The sequence below is a fragment of the Ursus maritimus genome, unplaced genomic scaffold (assembly GCF_017311325.1).
Source record: "Ursus maritimus isolate PB19 unplaced genomic scaffold, ASM1731132v1 scaffold_34, whole genome shotgun sequence".
NCBI classification, from domain to species: Eukaryota; Metazoa; Chordata; class Mammalia; order Carnivora; family Ursidae; genus Ursus; species Ursus maritimus.
In genome coordinates, this window is record NW_024426008.1 from 13,627,361 (window position 1) to 13,648,897 (window position 21,537).

The following is a 21,537-nucleotide window of genomic DNA, read 5'->3' on the forward strand; positions in this document are numbered from 1 at the left end:
CTACTGACACCAAGCATTTTTTTCTGGATTTTGTTTGTTTGTAGTAGTCTAGCTGGAAACAGTTTACCCTGAAGATACCTGCAACTAACATTTCTGAAGGATCCATTAAAGAGAAAAATAAGTAAGATGGTGGAGAAGATTTGGTGGGCATATACATGCTATCAACTTTCACACATATAAACATGCACGCCCTCACCTTTTTATACACAGAAACACACGTGTATGCATTCCAGGTGGATCTGATCTTCGACTCTTTGCCCCAAGTAAATTTGAACAAATTTGTTATTGCTGCGTTTTTTGTCTACTCATATATGGGCCATGGCTAATAAACCACTATAGAAGTGGAAATTCAGGAAATAATGAACGTTCAGTGATTTTAACAGTTATATCAAGCTATCTACAAGTAGCCACATTGCTTCGGTGACCAGATATGGTGAAATAAGCATTCTTGGCGCCACATATAACTGACAGAACGCAGATGCAAATATCAAAATGAAGATGCCTTTATGTCTGAAGGAAGATGGGCAAGGCGTATATGGAAAGAAGTTAGGTGTGAGGGCATCTTACCTTGGCTACTGGTACTACCACTAAAGCACTCTGAAAATACTTGCCTAATCACTAGAAGGGAAATATAATCAATTAGTGGCAGGGGAAGTACCACCTCTCATTCTTGAGTCCTTACTAGACATAGATAATCAACGATAACTTCAGGGCTTTTGAAATCATCGATCCACAAACAAGGCATTACGTATCCACAGGAGATTAAACCTAGTCAGCTACCTGGGTATTAATATAACTTATTTGCTATAAAGTACCCTTGATAATCAAGGTTCAGATGAAAGGTCCTCTACATAACATAGTCAAGAAGAACTGTTTCCCCTTAGAAAGAATCATCTTTTGCTTCTGCTGGAGCCTCGTAGCCTCATTCCCAACCACTACTCCCATCCCTGAGCATTTCTCCTCATCATTAGTTTGACACAAGATATGTTTAGGACATATTTTTGAAGATGTCTCTGGTGGCCTTGGGATTGTCTCTGGACCTAAAATTAAGATGGATCATTATCCTGAATCCCCGGGATCCTAAGACATCGCTTTGACTTGCAAGTTTATGCCCTGCAGTAAATTCCTTCACCCTTGAGAGTAGATTGTGGCTTTGTCCAATAAATAACCCTTCCCCCCAACACATTTCTTTTACGCCATGCGATTCAGACAATCTCCTAGATCTTGAGAACATTGGACCATATGCCTATTTCTTGCCCATGACTTTGTTCACCTGCACGGACTCCCAAGACCTGCTCTTCCAAAAGAGACACTTCCTTTTATTGTAGGAAGAAGTAACAAAGACAACCAATGGATTATTCTTTTCGCATAATTATTAATATATACTGTCAATTCATATACTGTCAATTCATATGCAGCCTCAATATGGTGAAAATGAAGTGTAAGATCATCAGCTCAAGTTCCCATACAATTTCACTAAATAAATCCTTAACACCACTAACTTCCCACCCTCCATCTTCTTCACTTTAGTTATATGAAAGTACACAGTCCAATAAATCTACCCGAGGAGTAATCTACACAGTTAGCAAGTCTAGAAAAACAAATAAACAAAATGTCAGTTAGTTAATAGAAAAGTTCTGGAAACTTATATTTCTGCAACTTTAGAAGCTACCTATGAACTGAAGGGCTCAAGGTCAGATTCTATTTTTTTTTTTTTTTTTTTGGTTAAGTTTGTCTCCTAGGTATACTTATATGCAAGGCAAAATTAGGTGGGTTGGGAAGTAGAAAAAAGGTAAACAAAAATTTATGATGTAAGCATTTTGAGAATGCAAGCTAAGAAGAAAGCAGTTTATATGTTTAGATATCAAGACTTACGGAGAACTGCTTTCATCCAAATGAGTAAAAGGCTCACAGTAGTTTAATCACTCATAAAATCCCTTTATACTAAGAGATGGTACATGCCAGTTATCCATATTTCTTTAAAATCTCAAAGCTTTCTTTCCTTCCTTCCTTCCTTCCTTCCTTCCTTCCTTCCTTCCGTCCGTCCGTCCATCCATCCATCCATCCATCCATCCTAGCTTGAACTTCATTAGAAGGAGTGTGACCAGAGGTAGACAATCCACAATGATTCACATAAAGAGAGAAGAAGCAGGGGACCTGTGTCTCAGGCTCTAGGTAAAAGAAAATTCCATGGTTCATTCAACAAACATTTAGGTGCCTGCTTTTAACCAGACCCTGAGGATACAGTGGGAACAAGACAGAAATGCCCACCAGGACTCAGGGTTGCTCACAACCTGATACAGGAGTGCTGTAGCCACTGTTGGTGGGGAAGTAATGAGTTGAGATGAGTGCTTAAAAATGGAAGCAACACTCGATGAAATTCTTTGTGTGAGTTATTTGTCCTCTTTCATTGATCTAAGAAATTCAGTTGGGGACCCACCTCACCCATGTGGGCATATTATGAGAAGGACACCATCCACACAGCCTTTGTAAGACTTGGACTTCTGTTACAGCCTTTGCAATTTTCATGATGCTTCACAGAAGTCCATGCCCAACAGCAGGACTTCTGGGCTTCCTGCAGAAGTGTATTCTGTTCCTTAACATCTCCACACACCAAGCAACTTGTGCACCTGTCAGACTTAACCAGTGACTAAACGGTCCCGGTTTGCCTGAAACTTTCCCTGGTTTTGGCTCTGGAAATCTCACATCCTAGGAAACTGCTCATGCACACGCAAACCTAGATAAGTATCAACTAGGTCTGCGCGGCTCCCACCAAACCTTGTTAGCACAGGTTGCTCCGTGAGCTACAGTAAAGTCTGTCCTTTCTTCCGATTTCAGAGGCAATACAATGTTTTCATATGTTCTTACTTTTCCTTTTCATGCACTACCAGCACATGGTTTTCTTTTCTTTGTATCCCCAATTCCCTTTGTCTAGAATCCTTCCAGTGGCTTAAATAGACTCCAGCAAAGCATCCATGTGAAAGCCCTTAAGCAAGAAATAGGAAAGCAGTGTCTTACCATCTCTCGACATTCCTAGGGCAAGACACTTCTGCAGTCGGCAGTGTTGGCAACGGTTTCTGTTGGTTCTGTCGATTAAACAGTTTCTCTGCCTTGGGCAGGAATAAGAGGCATTGTTTTGCTGGCTCCTCCTGAAGAATCCCTAGAAGCAAAAAGAGAATGGGAGGGAGATCGATTTATAAGAAGGAAAATGGAGACAACGAACATACACCGTTGCTACATTTTCTACAGTGAATGGAACTGAGTTTAATTAAAAAAAATTTTTGGGGGGGACACTTTTCCTTAGATAGCTTATAGATGTTTCTACTGAGGAAAATATGTTGTATCTACAGAGAGATGAAGGTGTCTTTCATTCATTCAGTAAATGTTTACTAAAGACATTTGTGACCTGTGTTGTTCTATGCAAAAAAAATGGAACAGAGTTCCTGCCCTCAAAGAGCAGTGGGGAAGGAGTGGCAAAGGACAGTGTCACTGCCAAGCCAAATATGACAAAAAGTGATAGGGACAATGAAACAACAATTGCTGGAGAGGATGTGGAGAAAGGGGATCCCTCTTACACTGTTGGTGGGAATGCAAGTTGGTACAGCCACTTTGGAAAACAGTGTGGAGGTCCCTTAAAAAGTTAAAAATTGAGCTACCCTATGATCCAGCCATTGCACTACTGGGTATTTACCCCAAAGATACAGACATAGTGAAGAGAAGGGCCATATGCACCCCAATGTTCATAGCAGCATTGTCCACAATAGCTAAATCGTGGAAAGAACCAAGATGCCCTTCAACAGACGAATGGATAAAGAAGATGTGGTCCATATATACAATGGAATATTACTCAGCCATCAGAAAGGATGATTACCCAACATTTGCAGCAACATGGACAGGACTAGAGGAAATTATGCTAAGTGAAATAAGGCAAGCAGAGAAAGACAATTATCATATGGTTTCACTCATTTGTGGAACGTAAGGAGAAGGAAGGGCAAAATGAAGGGGGGGGGAAGCAGAAGGGGGAGATGAACCACGAGAGACTATGGACTCTGGGAAACAAACCGAGGGCTTCAGAGGGGAGGGGGGTGGGGGATGGGTTAGCCCAGTGATGGATATTAAGGAGGGCACGTATCGCATGGAGCATTGGGTGTTATACCCAAACAATGAATCATGGAACACTACATCAAAAAGCTAATGATGTACTGTATGGTGACTAACATATCATAATAATTAAAAAAAATAACCTTATGGCAAGTACTGTGGGGGTGAGGAACTTGTGGTGTTGGTCATAATAGCTGTACTGAGAAGGGCGGGCACAGTATGTACCATGATCTTCCTATAGTTTCTAAGATGCATTTTTACTCATTTGAAAAATTTTAAATTTGGCCAGAATGCATCTGGAAGGTTGTTTTTTAAACCAACGATGTGCTTTATAATGAATCTCGTCTGTAACAAAGGAAATATGGTATATAAACTGTTCAATAAAAATAAACAATAAACAAAAGGTGAACTCAGCCTGGCCTCAGGCTGTGGAGATGTAGGAGGTTTCCATACAAGGAAGTTTGGATCGTTCTGGTACAAACTTAACTGCTATGGACCATACACTACCCTCCTAAATAAGTCTATAGCTGAGTTAATCATTTAAAAATTTCCCAGGATACCACCTGCTTTAGTTATCTTATAGAAAATCCTACAGAGGAGAATCTGGATTTCCTCAATTATCAACAGGAGGCTAGAGTGGGGCTGGCAGCTAGGGAGGGACCCATTTTGGCCACAAAATTTAAGAATAGCCAAAAAAAACTTGTTAATCAGCATGAGTAATATTTTAACACAATCTATTAAGAATCAACATTAATGTAAAACACCCTGAAAAATTTAGAGGGGATCAAGATTATCAGTTTTCCTTTCGTTTTGGGCTCTCGTGGGGCATGGTCTGGCACGTGAGAGAGCTTGGCCACTCTTGGGAAGAACTTCAGAAATGGATGTGCAGCCTGGTATCTTTTTAGAGAGGAAAATTGCCAACCGGTTTTGTGTTGTAAGCCCCAAGCCATTCAAAACAAGGACTAGTTTGGTGCCCACAAATCCACGTGTATGACTTACATGATGGACCAGTGGTGGCAGAATGAGACAGCCAACTGTCCAGTTCGAATGAATTCCCGGAGCCCTTAAAAACAGAGCTCACACCCCAGCCCCCAGGGATTGAAATGATGTACTCCCTACACAAATGGTTCCCGACGTATAGTGGTGCAATTTATGATTTTTTGACTTTACAGATGGTGCGAAAGCAGTACGCGTTCAGTAGAAACCATACTTTGAATTTTGAATTTGGATCTTTTCCCAGGCTAGTGAGAGGCCGTATGGTGCTCTCCTGTGATGCTGGGCAGGGCTGCGGCCCCAGCTCCCAGTCAGCCTGGCGATCCCGGGGGTCAACAACCCCGTACGCTCACAGCCATTCTGGTTTTCACTTTCAGTGCAGTAGTCAATAAATTACATGAGATGTTCAACACGTTTATTATAAAATGGGCTTTGTGTTAGATGATTTTGCCCAACCAAAAGCTAATGTAAGTGTTCCGAGCACATTTAAGGTGGGCGAGGCTCAGCCACGATGTTTGGTAGGTTAAGTGTATTAAATGCGTTTTTGACTTAAGAGATTTTCAACTCACCCTGAGTTTGTAGGGACGTAACCCCATGCAGGTCAAGGGAGATCTGTACCATCAAAGCCGTCAGAAGCCATTACTTCGGCCCATCAGTCTTGATAAAAGAGGACTTGGAATTTACATTTTGAGGAAGAATTGGTGGTTTTTATCTTTGGATACTCTGGTGCCACTTAGCAAAAGAGCTGACAGAGAAGACTTTTGAAGTCACAGCTACAGTCCTAATTTAAGGCCAATTTGACATTAATTAGGAGGCATTTCTTGCTTATCTGTTGCTCATTATTGCAAATGAGGTCTTTGGCATGAAAAAGAGATTCTGTTTCAAATTTTATTGAATGAGGAGGAATTTGAATAAGTACACACGCTGAATTGATGTTATTTGAAATGGGTTGTTTATGTTGACTCAAGAACAGTATTATGAAAATTCAGAGGTTGATACGAACGCGCCAATTCTGAGATCTTATTCTGAACAGAGTTTCTTGAGTTTTCTATTTGGAGAAAAATGCAGCATATTTACACATGTGGCTTTTCCCAGCAAATAAAAAAAAATAGTAGTCTCGCGCACAATGTCATTTTGGCTACAACTTCAGAGTATGGTTCCGAATAGCAGTGTAATTTCTAGGATTGTGTCTTCTTCCCTTAAATGGAAGAGAAGACAGGAACCTACACACTTGTTTCTGGCTATTGACCTGTTGGAATATATTTGTTCCATAGTTAAATCTTCTGGAAATGACTGTTTAAAATGTTTTGCTTTTTAACATGGACCTACGCTCACATTTTGAAATCAGGCATTTTCCTAAGAGAGCTCATACAACGAAACACAAAACATCCACACTTTGACACTGGTCTAAAAATATGTATTGGGTGGATACTTTGTAAACTAGACCAGGGGCCTTAAAATTGCATGATAAACCAACACAGTGGCGGAAATGCTTTCCCTGGAGGGTACAGATTCTAAAATTATTAGCATTTATGAAGAAAACTGCTTGTCTACCTCCCAGAGGTAGTAATAACCTACTCTAAGGAGAATTAAAAATTGCTGGTTTGTAATTTTGCTTTATTGTTTCTTCTAATGAGTTGGAAACAACTGCATTAAGGTGGATAACATGCAATTCTCAATTGTAGGTCAGCAGAGGAACAGAATGCAAAGCGTGTCTCATGATGTTTAAATATGGATTATCACTAATCACCTTCAAAGCAGGTCAGGATGTCGATGGGTTAGTTACATTCATGCTCTTCTCCCCTCTCTGCAGCCTTTTCCCACTTTATTTTCATTTATTTCTCTTTCTTTTCTTCACTCCCATTTCAATTCCAGGAATCATACTTTTTGGAGCCTACGACGAAGACATTGCCAGTCTTTCCCATAGCACTACTATTTGACGGTTATGGTATGTTTTATTTCACGTGTATTTGAGTCTGTTAGGACTAAGGTTGGTTCTTAGAATCTGTGATTGTGCTACATCTCCTTCAGACTACTGATTTTTAAAAAAAAATTTTTTTTTTTAATTTTTTAAGTAATCTCTCTACCCAACATGGGGCTTGAACTCAAAACCCTGAGATTCAAGAGTCGTGTGCTCTATCGACTGAGCCAGCCAGGGGCCCCCAGTCTACTGATCTTAAATTAATGATTCGCTCTGCTTCCATCATTGATCAAAAATATGATTGCTTTTGCCAATAACTTTGCCAACATATCACTTTTCTCTCGCAGAGCGTAGCTGCATTTTGTTTGTTCTGGTGACACTCTGCTCTTTGAAATTAGGCGTGGAATTGTTTTTTATTTCCTTCGTGGTATTTAGTCTCGCACTCATTTTTTTTTTTCCTTCTAAGGAAGAATTTTAAAAACTTACTGTGAACTTTCAAATTTTTCTTGTTTCAGATTAGGTCTATGTTAACTGCTATTTTCAACTTCGTATGTTAAGAGCAACTTGCTCATAGGAATTCGTTTGTCTTTGGAAGGGTTGGTTGAATCTCCCCTTGGAGAAGAACACTGGATTGAGAATGAAAAATCCTATGTTTTTGGCCATACTTTTTCACTAACTAGATCGGTGACATTGGCCAAATGACATGATCTTGTTTATACCTCAGTATCTTACTGAAAAATGAGGAGGTGGGGGCAGATAATTTTTAATTAATTTAGAGATTATCCGGTATACTTCTGACATTCCATGCTTCTACTTTTATTTTTCTGGAATGTGAGAATAAAGGACGGCCATATGCATATTGCAACGGTTACCTCTGACTTCTTTCTCAAGCAGATAAATAAATCTAGGCCATGGGCTTGCCATCTTTAACCTTTAGTTGTTTCACCTAGTAACCAATGCCCTTGAGTTTACTGAAGACAATACTGTTAAAACAACAGGAAGCTGTATTTCTATCTCTGTAAATGTGACTAATTCAAGCTTTTAAATAACAATCCATTTTTAAGTAGCTGCTGACCAGGTAGGCGATCATGAAAAAGCTGAAAGGCCAAAGAACAGAAAACCAACCCACCCACACACCAAGCAGAAATTCCTGCGTGTCAGCAGCAGGCACAAGCATCCTTCAGCGGGCGCTCGTTACAAAGATGTCAGCACGTGCACGGCGAGGTACACGGATGCCCGAGGCAAGCACGACGCTGTCGGCAGTGCTGTTAGAGTCCCCTACCTTGCAGCCTTCACACGTGATCACCCCGTAGTGGATCCCGGAGGACTTATCGCCACAAATTTTGCATGGTATCACTTCAATTTGTGCTGAAAGAGGAAAAGAGAGATTTTGAGCTTCTTCCTTTTGCTCTCCCGTCCCCCTCCCCACCTCTCCCCAGGATGACCTTAGTGTTTGAGACCCTGGGGAGGGGGGTCGCCGGCCACTATTTGAATGGCTTCTTGACGTTTCTTCTGAGTGAAAGGGCAGCCATCTGCCACTGTTTGCTTTGTTTTTCTTTTTTTTCTCCTTTTAAAGTATTTGCTGTTTTTTGTTTTTAAGACTTTATTCATGTATTCATCAGAGTGAGAGAGAGAAAGCATGAGCGAGCAGGGGGAGGGGCAGAGGGAGAAGCAGTCTCCCTGCTGAGCGAGGAGCCAGACATGGGACTCGATCCCAAGACCCTGAGATCATGACCTGAGCCAAAGGCAGGCGCTTCACCGACTGAGCCATGCAGGCGTCCCACTTGCTTTGTTTTTCTAAACTAAAAAATATAACCAGGGACCCAGTAGTTTTCTAAACTCTTAGTTCACTGCTTTCTCCTTTTTAAACTTGATCTGGTTATTAAGTTGACTCAAAAATCCCTTGAACCTGTGGCTTTGGTTTTCTTATTTTGCACTTCAAACATTAGGTCACTGAGAGCTATCCCACTGCCTTATTTCAACAGTATTTTAAATAAGTAAATAAAGCAAAACTGGAAGGGGTGGCGGCAGCTTTATACACGACGTGGCTGGATGTGTACTTGTCCAAATGTCAACGGTGCCCATATTTATTGAGCATGATCATAAAAATGATAAAAGTTGTTGACACAAGATATGATATATTAATGACACAAATAATTTCACTAATACAATGAAATTAATACATGGGGAAATCAGGGGAAAATGATAAAACAGGTAGCTACTATGACTTCAATACAAACAAAGTAATTTTGTGGAGATGAAGACATGCGGGCTGATTTTGAAGATTGTGCATGATGAGGTTAGGCTGACACGAAGGGCAAAGGGCATTTCTGCCAGGAATGGCAGTGGCTCGTGATCGTTGGGACAGGAATGACAGTGGCTCGTGATCGTTGGGACAGACAACTCGGCTCTACTGGAGACGTGGGCCACACAGTTGGGTAGAGGGAGTGGTAGGAGATTATGGAGCTCCTGGGAGTTAGGCAGAGGAATTTTCACCTGATACCACTGGCATTAAGGATTCAAGGAAGGGAAGAGGGTGAAGACACGATGGAAGAGTGGTTTGGGCCCCTTAGAAAGGTGGGTTCAGCCAGCTAACCAAAAATAACCAGAAGACCAATTAAAAGGCTATTCCAAACCTGGTGTTAGGAGACGAAAGCATGGATTCCATCAGTGGCAGGAGAAATGGAGAGGAAGAAGCAAACAGAAAGATAGTTCAATCGGGATCAAGGAAAGAATGGACACAGAGGTGGAAATTGATGGAGAATCAAAGGTGACTTCTAGCTTCACCCTTGAGGGTCAGGTTCAGTAGCAGTTGGGCACAAATGGGGTTGTTGGTAAGGCAACTACTTTGTGGAATATGGTGGGGCATGGGATTTTCAGCTCGCCTGCGTGCACAGGTAGGCACCTGTAGATAGAACCTCTTAGAAAGATGATTTTAAGTCATCGGCATCGAGGTTATGGATGAATCCATGAGATAAACTTTATTTAGAATGTAGTAATTCCTATGTCTCTGGTAGTATTCTAAGTGTTGTTAAAATTGTACACACCAGGAAGAGCTGCTATTCCCGTTCCCAATTTAAAATAATTATGCAAAATATGCCTCAAAATGCTTTGTACATCAATCTGCCATTTGGATGCTTTTCTACAGTTTCTCACCCTGGAATATACAAAACAGATAAATGTAAGACATAACCCTCTTTTTCTTATTGTTTTACATTTTTTAAAAAAGATAATACTTAGCTTTAGGAGAGCATATTCAATTTTTTTGAAATCAAGTATTTCACAGTAAGTTCAAGTCATCTTTATAAGCAAAAAATTCAGCGTTATGGCCCTATTTTTTGTATGAGAAAACCGAGGATCCAAGTGGTTAATGACGCCCTTGAGTTGATTTGGGAGACGGCAAATAGAAATTAGCCAATTTTCCCTATACTTTCTCCAGTAACCCTTTCTCTGCCTACCGCAGGGATACGATATGAATACAATTTTGAATGCCTATATTATTCCAATAGTACCAGCTAAAGAGATAATGATAAAAACATCAGGAGATGAGACAAAGTCAACTATAATGGTTAGTAGCCTAACTATTTATATTCGTTCTGTTTCTTCAGCTTTCAGATGAGAAGAGCTGGTATTTGTTTTCAAGGTTTGTGATATGGGAAAAAATGTGAGATTTGATGTAATTTTATTCTGTTTTCCTGTTCCTAATCTGTTAATGATTGGGTCCATGGCCAAGATCAAATTCTTATTTTGTTCTTTGGTTTATAAGTTTAGCTGACAAACGTCATGGATTTGTGAGGATTAAATGAGATATTTTATGTAGAAGAGCCTTGCAAATAGTAAATAGCTACAAAATGTCAGTCCTTGTCAGCATCAGAATTACTGTTAGCTGGTATTTCTAATGCTTTTGGACAAGAATTATGACAGACCATGTTACTATTCCTTTATTAAAAATCTTATTTAAAAAACTCAAATGAATGACAGTATACATTATTTGTACTTTTTTTTTTCTAGTGATAACCTTTCAAACAGTGGATTCTTTATAATGATTACAAAATTGACTAAAAATACCAGGTATCCACAGTACAGTTGTTAGGCTTATATGATATTAAGTCAGAGGCACTCTTTGCATAAATTACTCCCCAGGGAGTAACTTACACGTGGGGAGAATCTGCTTCAATAAGTTCTTAATTATAAAATGATCTAACTCTAAAGGAAATGAAAATAGAGGTAATTTGCCCCCTGGGGTGTGAGAAGATGTTTTTGAAAGCCACAAAGGTTATCTTATACAACTTGGAAAATATACATGGGATAAGGAATGATTCGATAGAGCATCTGCATATTTATACATATTTATTATCCCAGCTCAACATGTAATCCTGAAGAACCATAAACATTTTAACAGTATTTTTAAAGAGAAAGATGTCACTTCAAAGGGTATATGTGTGTTGCTATGCGTGGGAAGGGATTATCAATTTGGGAAACCTATGACTGTTTTTACCTATTACGGCAGAACAGGTCATCTGTGGTTTATTATAGGTGAAGATAAATTTAAATAATTTCAAGGACGAATCCTTTTCCTTTGCGCTCGTTTAAAATAAACTCTTTCTGAGCTAAAACATCATAACTCAGGCTAGGTCTTTCATAAAGCACGTCTTCAAGGCAGAGTATTTCAGACACCGATTAGTACAACGCACGACATCATTGCTCCAATGGACGCTTCTAAACGTCTTGCCATTACTCCAGCCATCATCTCACAGGCCGTTATCCTGCAGTGAATGTAGATTTGGTGACATGCTATTTATCATGGTTTCAAGCTGAACATCTAGGGAGGATTTGGTGGCTTGGACCACACCAGCTGTGACAGTGAAGGCGCTCTAAGGACACCGAGGGGGGAGTTCAACTTTCCTACTTTAGTGTGACTCCTGGATTCATTCAACGACAGTGTTCTCTGAGAGACAAACGCAGAGGAGCCGAAATGCCCTGAGAGATAGCTTGAGATGTGTTCATTTCGCAGTTTCTCCATTTCTTATATTTTCTGCTCACTTCCATTTTTCTATTGGTAATCCTCTGTGGAGACTACAGTTAAAATTTTATTTACCAATTAGATCTTTTTGTTTAAAAAACCGATCCTATATAGTATTTTGGAAATGATATTCATACAATATCAAAGAAAATCATGAAAGATTTAAAATAATTTGATGTTTTACTTTATATAAGATCATGCTATGAAGTACAATTAATTTAACACCCCATGATTTGGCAGGCAGGTCCTATTCAATAATTATTAACTAGTCATGGTTTGTCTCTTCTTTGAAGGTGGCAGCTCTCCCCCTGCCCCCCCGCCCAGGACCTCCTGAAGGTTCTCCCTTGCTCAGAGCCCCTTACTACAACATCGCACAAAGCCATCCTGTGTTCAATGCTTCCTGATGATCAAAATGTCATGTCTTTTGTTCTGCTCCCTCCGACCCCCTGCTGCTGAAGGCAGGTGTTAAGTTCGATAAACTAATCCAGGCGAACGCATTCACTAGAAAATGCATCCCACTTTAATGCATCAAAATACCTTAATTCTTAAAAGAATCCATCAGAAATGGTAGTAATAGTGGACTGTTCAGGCACGCTCTCACTGAAGGAAACATTTTACTGCATGTGTTCTTGTGGCTCTCAATTCCCCATTCCATCTCCTACGACTCAACCTGGCCATTTTTATAGTCTGGGCATTTTAAGTCCCTGGAGGAAAGGGTCCAGGTAATACTTTTTTTTATTATTTAATTTTCATGCTTTTAAAAGATTTTATATATTTATTTGAGAGAGCTCTAGAGAGAGCACAAGTAGGGGGAGTGACAAGCAGAGGGAGAGGGAGAAGCAGGCTCCCCGCTGGGCAGAAAGTCCAACACGGGGCTTGATCCCAGGACCCTGAGATCATGACCTGAGCTGAAGGCAGATGCTTAACTGACCCAGGTGCCCCAATACTTTTTTTAAAAAAATTTCTATTGAGACCAAATGAGAATTTGTATAACTCTGAAAAGCAGCAGTCCTAATTTTCTTTCTTTCAGTACAACCAAGAGATTTGACATACTCCCTTTTATAAAAAAGGCTTTAAGCAATACTGATTTCCCATATTTGGGGTGAGGAGAAGTAATCAGAATCTTGATTGGGGTGGATATATATTTTGGAGTAGGTCCCCAAGTGACTCTGCTACAATGAGGCTCCCATTGAGGAGTAAATGAATCAAGTTGTGAACTAGGAATTCTCCGTAGCATGTGAACTGCCTGCAAAGGAAATGAAGCCCAAAGACAAGCCTACAATCCAAAAAATACCAAGGAGTGACAAAGAATTCTCTTTCTGTTTGTTGACCTTTAGTTTGGGCTATACTTCTTTTTTTTTTTTTATTTATTTTTATTTTTTTAAAGATTTTATTTTTATTTATTCGACAGAGATAGAGACAGCCAGCGAGAGAGGGAACACAGCAGGGGGAGTGGGAGAGGAAGAAGCAGGCTCCCAGCAGAGGAGCCTGATGTGGGGCTCGATCCCATAACGCCAGGATCACGCCCTGAGCCGAAGGCAGACGCTTAACCGCTGTGCCACCCAGGCGCCCCTGGGCTATACTTCTAGCATCTTTTGTTTTCTGCCTTTTTTCTTTCTCTTTTTAAAAAGATTTAGTTATTTATGTGAGGGGGGAGGGGCAGAGAGAGAGGGAGAATCTCCAGCAGACTCCCACTGAGCGCGGAGCCAGATGCGGAGTTTGATTCCAGGACCCCAAGATCCTGATCTGAGCTAAAATCAAGAGTTGGATGCCACCCAGGTGCCCCCTTTTTTCTTTTTCTGAAAGGAAATAAGAAGCATTTGCCCCATCTACAATAACTTCCATTCCTGGATACTGGCTTTGCCCCTCAGTTTCTGTTTCCCAGAATTTTACAGTTATGCTAAAAGTGGGCAGGGCATGAAAAACTCTTAATATCTGAGTGAAGCACAATCGGCACATACAGAACTTCCGATAAGGATGACTATTTTGGTTAAAATTCCTCTTGCACATGGTCTCGGGAGCCGTGTAGGCTGTAGCTCACCTATCATTTGTGGCAAGTCTAAATTAAAATCCCTGTTTGTAGTCTTTCCCTCTCTCACGGGCAGACTGATAAGTTTCTACCTCTATGAGGCATACTATCTTCTGATGTCACATTAGAGCAGACCTACAGGAAAAAGCAAGTATTTCTAAGATCCGGTTTCACTGTAACTTTGATTTATCAGCAAAGAGCAGAAGTGTGGAAAAATGAGACCCTCAGGAAGAAAGCAGAAGTCTTTGAGCTTTGATACCATGCTATGGGGTGACTCTAAAAGATTCCTGACATTGGATCACATGTGTGTTCATGTACGTCTCATCGGGGCACACAGCATCTTCAATCCCAGCCTCCTGCTTAAATACCAAATATAGTGCATGCAATTCACTACACCCTAATTCCTCTATCAGCATTTGGGAGCTCCACCTCTCTCCTTTCTTCTTAAACTCTCTCCCGTAATATTCTGGGTGGTAGTCTGTGTGAGCCGTTGGTTTCATTCAGTTTAGACAGACAGCTTCTGAATGACCTACAGGTGACATTTATTTTTATATTGTCATATCCCTTAACTACATGTCATTGTAAATGAGAGTAACAAAAAAATTACTATCATATGAGAATGACAAAAAATGATTTTTTTCAAAGGCATGATTTATAGGATTATCATGAAGGGAGCTGATTTATCTACCAGAGGAACATTCAGCCCCGAAGAGTTGCTCATCTACTCTAACTCCTCAAAAGACTGAAACAACAGAGAATGAGACCAACAAAGGACGGTAGCAGCGATTACTATTATCATCAATAGCAATTACTGATAATAAGTTAAATATCCCCCTTGGAAGTCGTAGTGGTTTTAAACTCATAATTTGTGAATTAATTCCCATTAACTACATCTTGTCCTATCGAAGTTTTAATTATAACGAGATAATGTGTGTGTAGGACCTGACATCACTGAGGATGAAAGCAATAATGTCTTCGGTGACCACCCGCGCTGTGGTCCGCACACCAGTGGCATTGGCATGTCCTGGGGGCACATCAGAAATGCCAAGAATCAAGACTTACCCAGGACCAACTGAATCAGAATTTGCTTTTTAACAAGCTCCCTAGAACACATTCACATTTGAGAAGAATTGCTTCATGATGTCCAGGTAATTACAGTTGTAGCTACTCTGAGAACTAATGGAATTTTTAATTTCTCTGGCATTAAGGGAAATTAAAAAATTCACAAGATTTAGGAAAAGCAGTTTCTGCTGTTGTCTGTTAGGTGTTTCTCTTTTGCTCAAAAGGCAGTGGGAAGGACACTTGAAGGGTTACAAAAAACCCTGGTCATTAATTGACGAGGCAGAAGAAAGAGAAGCCACTGTCGTCCCAGAAACATCTTGCATTACTGTAATTAACACCCAGTGGACCGGGTTTCCTTTACAGATTTTAACGATTGTCAGCTGTGTCTACATCTCTTCACCTTGTAACACTGTGCGGGGGTATGTCCTCCCCCATTCCGTGGACCTGCTCTTAGGGTCTGACCACTAGCTCACTCTCTGGATGCTCTGCAAAAAAAAAAAAAAAAGCCTTTCGAGAAGATTCTGAAAAGTAGTTTTTCTATTTTAACTTTTTAATTGCACAAAGTTTACTCCTTTTGGTGGAGATAAGGAGGTCAAACAATATTTGCAACAGAGATGAACTCATTTCAGCTCTCCATGGTGATTCTGGAGAGGATACATTTGGAAAGCTACCCCATCTGGTGGAGCCGTGTTAGTTAACACGGGGCGCGGTAGTCATGATGGCTACTCACCACGTTCCTCCCTCTACCATCACGCCGTCCCTAGCCACATTACTCAAAGTGTGGTCCCTGACCAGCAGCGCTGCATTTCCTGGGTGCTTGCTAGAAATTCAGGCCTTAGCTTCTATCTTAGACCAAGATGATCAGAATCTGCATTGTAACAGTATCTCTGATTCATATGCACAGTGAAATTTGAGACCTTCTGGAAGAAAGAAAGAGAAGACATTCTACAGTTTAACTCTCAGAGTCTCTACCCCTAAACCACAGCTCCGTGTGAGGAGAACTTCATCTTAAAAAAAGAAGACATGGGGCGCCTGGCTGGCTCAGTCGGTAGAGCATGTGACTCTTGATATCGGGGTCAGGACTTTGGCTCCCACATGGAGTGTAGAGATTACTTAAATAAATTTTAAAAACTAAAAACTAAAAAAAAAAAAAAAAAAAAGATGTGTATCCTTGATAGCTAATTTTTTTCAGTTATGAAAAGAAGAAAACAGTGGTTATTTTGCTGCCTCCCTGCAATTCCTTCTTGTGTTCCTGAGCCGCTTTCTCTAGTCTTCCTTTAGCTGAAATCTGCAACAGAAAGCTCATGTTTAAGCAGCCCCCCGCCCCCGCCCCACTGAAGGAGAACAGGAACAGAGAACTCCGCACACAAAGTCACACAGATGACTCAGAGTGAACAGGCAGACTTCATTCCCTTGATAAAAATTCAAAAAGAGCAAAAACCCCTCTTTCTGGGAGATGAAAAAATACAGCTTTTCTACGCTCAATTCAAATTGCATTAAGAGCATGAACAGACAAATTACAGACAGAAAGAAAATATTGGCAAACGTGTATCTCATAGAGGACTTTTATCCAAAATTCAGTTTTCAAAATTAAAAAAAAAATGGGCAAAGACCAGAACAGACACCTCAGCAATGACGTATGGATGGCAATTCAGCATATGAAAAGACGTGCAATGCCATATGTCATTAGGGAATTACAAGTTAAAACAACATGTGCCACTACACACCTATCAGAATGACTAAAATCCAAAAAAAACAAAAACAAAACGATAATACCAAATGCTGGTAAGGATGCAGAGCAAAAGGAATGTTTATTTGTTGCTGGTGGGAATGTGAAATGGGACAGCAGCTTTGGAAGGCAGTTTGGCAGTTTCTTATAAAACTACAAGTTCTGACCATATGACCCAGCAACTGAATTGGCAATTTACATCCACACAAAACCTTCGCACTTATGTTTATGGCCACTTTATTCATACCTGCCTCACAAATTAGATATCCTTTAATAGGTGAGTGGATAAAACAACACTGGTACACCCAGACAAGGAATATCATTCAGTGATAAAAAGAAGTGAGCTATGAAGCCATGAAGACACATGGAAGAATCACATATGCATAAGGTTTATAAAAGAAGGCAGTGTAATTCCAACCACATGACATTTTGAAAAAGGCAAAATAGAGACAGTAAAAAAAAAAAAAAATCAGTGGTTGCCACAGATTCAGAGGATGGAGGGGAACATAAATAGGTGAAACACACAGAATTGTTAGGGTAGTGAAATTATTCTGCATGATAATGATGATGGATATATGTCTACCCATTGGTCAAAACCCATAGAATGATACAACACTAAGAGTGAACCTAATGCAAAGTATGGACTACAGTTAACAACGTATCAGTATTGGCTACAGCAACTTCTTACTAGCCACGTCCCCAGAGGCAAGGGACACAAAAGCAAAATCGAACTATTGGGGCTTCAAGATAAAAAGCTTCTGCACAGTGAAGGAAACAATCAACTAAACTAAAAGGTGACCTACAGAATGGGAGAAGGTATTTGCAAAAGACATATCAGATAAAGGGCCAGTATCTAAAATCTATAAAGAACTTCTCAAACTCAACACCCAAAAAATAAAATACCCAGTCAAGAAACGGGCAGAAGATATGAACAGACATTTCTTCAAAGGAGACATACAAATGAAGAAAAAAAAAAAAAGGCATACAAAGGGCTAGTAAACACATGAAAAAATGCTAAACATCACACACATCAGGGAAATACAAAACAAAACCACAGTGAGAGACCACCTCGCACCAGTCAGAATGGCTAAAATTAATAACTCAGGAAACAAGAGATGTTGGAGAGGATGCGGAGAAAGGGGAGCCCTCTTACACTGTCGGTGGGAATGCAAGCTAGAGCAGCCACTCCGGAAAACAGTACAGAGGTTCCTCAAAAGGTTAAAAATAGAGCTACCCTATGACCCAGCAATCGCACTACTAGGTATTTATCCTAAACATAGTGATTCAAAGGGACACCTGCACCCCAACGTTTATAGCAGCAATGTCCACAATAGCCAAACTATGGAAGAAACCCAGGTGTCCATCGACAGATGAATGGATAAAGATGAGGATATTACGATGGGATATTATTCAGCCATCAAAAAGAATGAAATCTTGACATTTGCAATGACATGGAAGGAACTAGAGTGTATTATTCTAAGCAAAATAAGTCAGTCAAAGAAAGACAGATACCATATGATTTCACTCATATGTGGAATTTAAGAAACAAAACTGATGAACATAGGGTAAGGGAAGGAAAAAATAGAATAAGATAAAAACAGAGAGGGAGGCAAACCAAAAGAGACACTTAACTATGGGGAATAATCTGAGAGTTGCTGGAGGGGAGGTGGGTGGGGGCATGGGGTAACTGGGTGATAGGCATCAAGGAGGGCCCTTGAAATCATGAGCACTCGGTGTTGTATGCAACTGCTGAATCACTAAATTCTACCCTGAAACTAATAGTACACCGTATCTTAACTAATTTGAATATAAATAAAATCTAAAAATAGTAAAAAAAACAAAAAAGTATCAGTATCGATTCATCAATTGCAAGAAATATATCACACTCATGCAAGATATTAATAATAGAGGAAATTGTGTGGGGGCAGTAGGTATATGAAGTCTATTCAACTATTCTGTAAATCTAAAAGTACACTAAAATTCTATTAATTATTAAAAATAATTGAATTACACAAATGCACTTCTTTTGATGGAGGTGGTAAGGATCCTCTGAGGTCGCCCAACAAGACAAGTAAGGACGACTTTAAAAATAATTAATTCAGCAAGTATATGTTTGTTTTAGGCCACAAATACAAGCAAATCCAAGTTTCTGTCTTCCAAATGAATCCAGTAACTGTACAGCCCCACAGAGGTCTAAATAATTTGAACGTAGGGCAGACTGAGAGGGTGCTAGGTGAACGTGGAGTAGAAGATGTTGATTTCAAGTAGGGGAAGCTGGGAAGATTTGATGGATGAGGTGGTTTCGAGCCAGATCTTAGACAGTGAGCAGAACTTCAAGTGGTAAATAGGTAGGAAAATGGTAAAGTTAAAACTGGTGACTAAAGATTCAAAGAGGAAAATCCAATTATGAGAGTAAAATTCTAAACGAGCTACTTCAACTTATCTTGGGGGCCTAGTTATTGGGGTAAGTGAACAGTGGCAGAATGCTTTTCGAACTACCATACGACCATGCTTTCCATCTGTAGTCACATGTTATCAGGTTGAACTACACGAAATTGCCACTTCTTTGTGCAAGGAAGCACTCAGGATTGGCAATTTCATATTGCCAATCAATGCAGTATTACTGCTCAGTGTGCTCTAAGGGGTGGTTCGTACGCTAGTGTCTTTTCAGCAATACTTGGAAAGACCAGTTAACAGGGACATACATGATAAATATGAAAATCAAGACATTCTATTATGCATTTGAAGACAGACAATTCAAAGGTTGGAACAGGAACACTAAACACACACAGACACACACCCACACCCCAAGTAACTGACTTTTGGGATGGAAAGCACACAGTACTATTTCTCGTTTTCTTCACTGATAGAAGCAGGAGAAACCATTCTGGAAGTTCTCAGCACTTGTTCAGAGAGTTCAAAAATAAGAAAAATATGTCTTTCTCTGCTTGGTGGCAAAGAAAGGCTAAATCTCTTGAAGTATGTTAAAAAAGAGACAAGGCAGGACCACAGGGAGAAGAACTAGGTTATATTCCAAAAGGCAGTGATCAGAATCCAATTTCAATGCCTTTGCTCTGAAAAAGAGAAACCTTATAAAATAAAAATGGCATGTCATCCTCTTGTAAGATATTTGGGTGGATTACTTTCCTACATGAAGGCGATGTCCACATAAGTTTGGAATGTTAGTACCATATTAACATTTTTCCCCCTGATGTCATAATGTTATTTAACTGGCTCATAAAGTCCTACAATGTGCTTGGATGACCAAAAACTGAACAGTGGTATTATCTGTCACTCTTTCATATTTACAAACATATCTGTTTTTTTAATATGCTCCTAGTCATTGGTGCAGCAAATTATTACATAAACAAACTTTAGAACACACATGAGATACTTCCATCTGTTTTACATGTCAGAGAGAGAGGGAGAGAGAGACAATGAAATGGAAAAGGAACAGTTCTACAAAGACTTCCTTTGCCATCAGAGGGTTGATTTGGGGAAAAATTTGTATGAAGAGACACTCCAGCATGACATGAGGGAGTTTTCACTTATGGGAAAACACTTCAGACATGTAATAGCATCAGTGAGTATTCTATAAAAACTCAGATTTTAGGCACTCATATTTTAGATGATCTCCAAGAGCTCTGATCTTGTTAACAGCGAACGCTACCATTGCAGACTATCCTGCAAGTTTCTGCACTGAGAATTACATCATCATATCATTTACGTTCTAGCAAAGGCAGGTATGGGCTCAGTTTCATCCTTATGTAAACAGCCTTTTCAAAAAAGGGGACAATGTAGATTTGAAAGGAAGGTGTTCTCACCTTCACGCCCAGAAATTATTTTAGGGGTCCAATGATAATTTGGGATGCATGTTTGAAGCTCTGTCTTAGAACTTCCCCCGATGCTAAACCTCACAGAGGCCCTCTGTCAATGTAGGCAAAGGCTTAGCCACTCAACAAATGGAGAATTATGAGTGCCCAGCTCCCTCCAAGACCAAGAGCCCGTTCTGCTGATACTGCACACTTTCCCTAAAGAGATTACCAGGTAATCCTAAATATGATAGGACCCAAGCTATCTTATTTTTGAGCTCATCAGATCCAACATGCTGCACGTAATCCGTCACAGCTTTATTCAGTGTTTATGGAAGCTGGCGAAAGAGCTGGAGGAACCATGGTGACCAAGCACTAAGAACAAATATCGTGATTTTCGAAACTTTAACAAGTTTCCTTTGTTTTGGTTTTTTCTCTACAAGCAGAAGATTAACAATCATTGTTTGATAGCTTTCGAGAGCATTTGCATGGAGATGTTTCTGGTCGGTCTGTTTGTTAGCTGTGTTTCTTATACATTAATTTCTACCCAAGGCCTTTTGAGGCTACCTGTGAAGGAACTGGTAGGAAAAAGGGAAGTTCCTTTTTTTTCCTGTCGTTTCTTTAGCGGTTTGAATGACTTCAAAGCCGCAGAGATATTTATTTGAGGGGAAAATAATAGAGGAAAAAGACTGGTGAAATCTAGAAACTGCTGAGCACAGTACAAAGTATTCTGCTGTAGTAACTTAAAAAAAAAAGCTGCGGGTTTAATTTAGGATATTCCTTTTAATTCCACTAAAATTTAAAAGGAAAGTAAAATATTTGTTTCTCTTTGCAGAACTTAAATACACATTTGCTCATATAATTTAT

General features: G+C 39.9%; 1 protein-coding gene across 1 annotated transcript in view; it reads right to left on the reverse strand.

The window, feature by feature from the left end:
• Positions 1–21,537, reverse strand: part of RORB (RAR related orphan receptor B) — a 180,842-nt gene that overhangs the window by 43,370 nt on the left and 115,935 nt on the right. Inside the window, exons 2-3 of the mRNA XM_008690964.2 lie at positions 8,298–8,383; positions 3,019–3,160 (exon numbers count right to left, since the gene is read on the reverse strand). Of these exons, the coding sequence (XP_008689186.2) occupies positions 3,019–3,160; positions 8,298–8,383 (228 nt within the window). The remainder of the gene's footprint in view (positions 1–3,018; positions 3,161–8,297; positions 8,384–21,537) is intronic.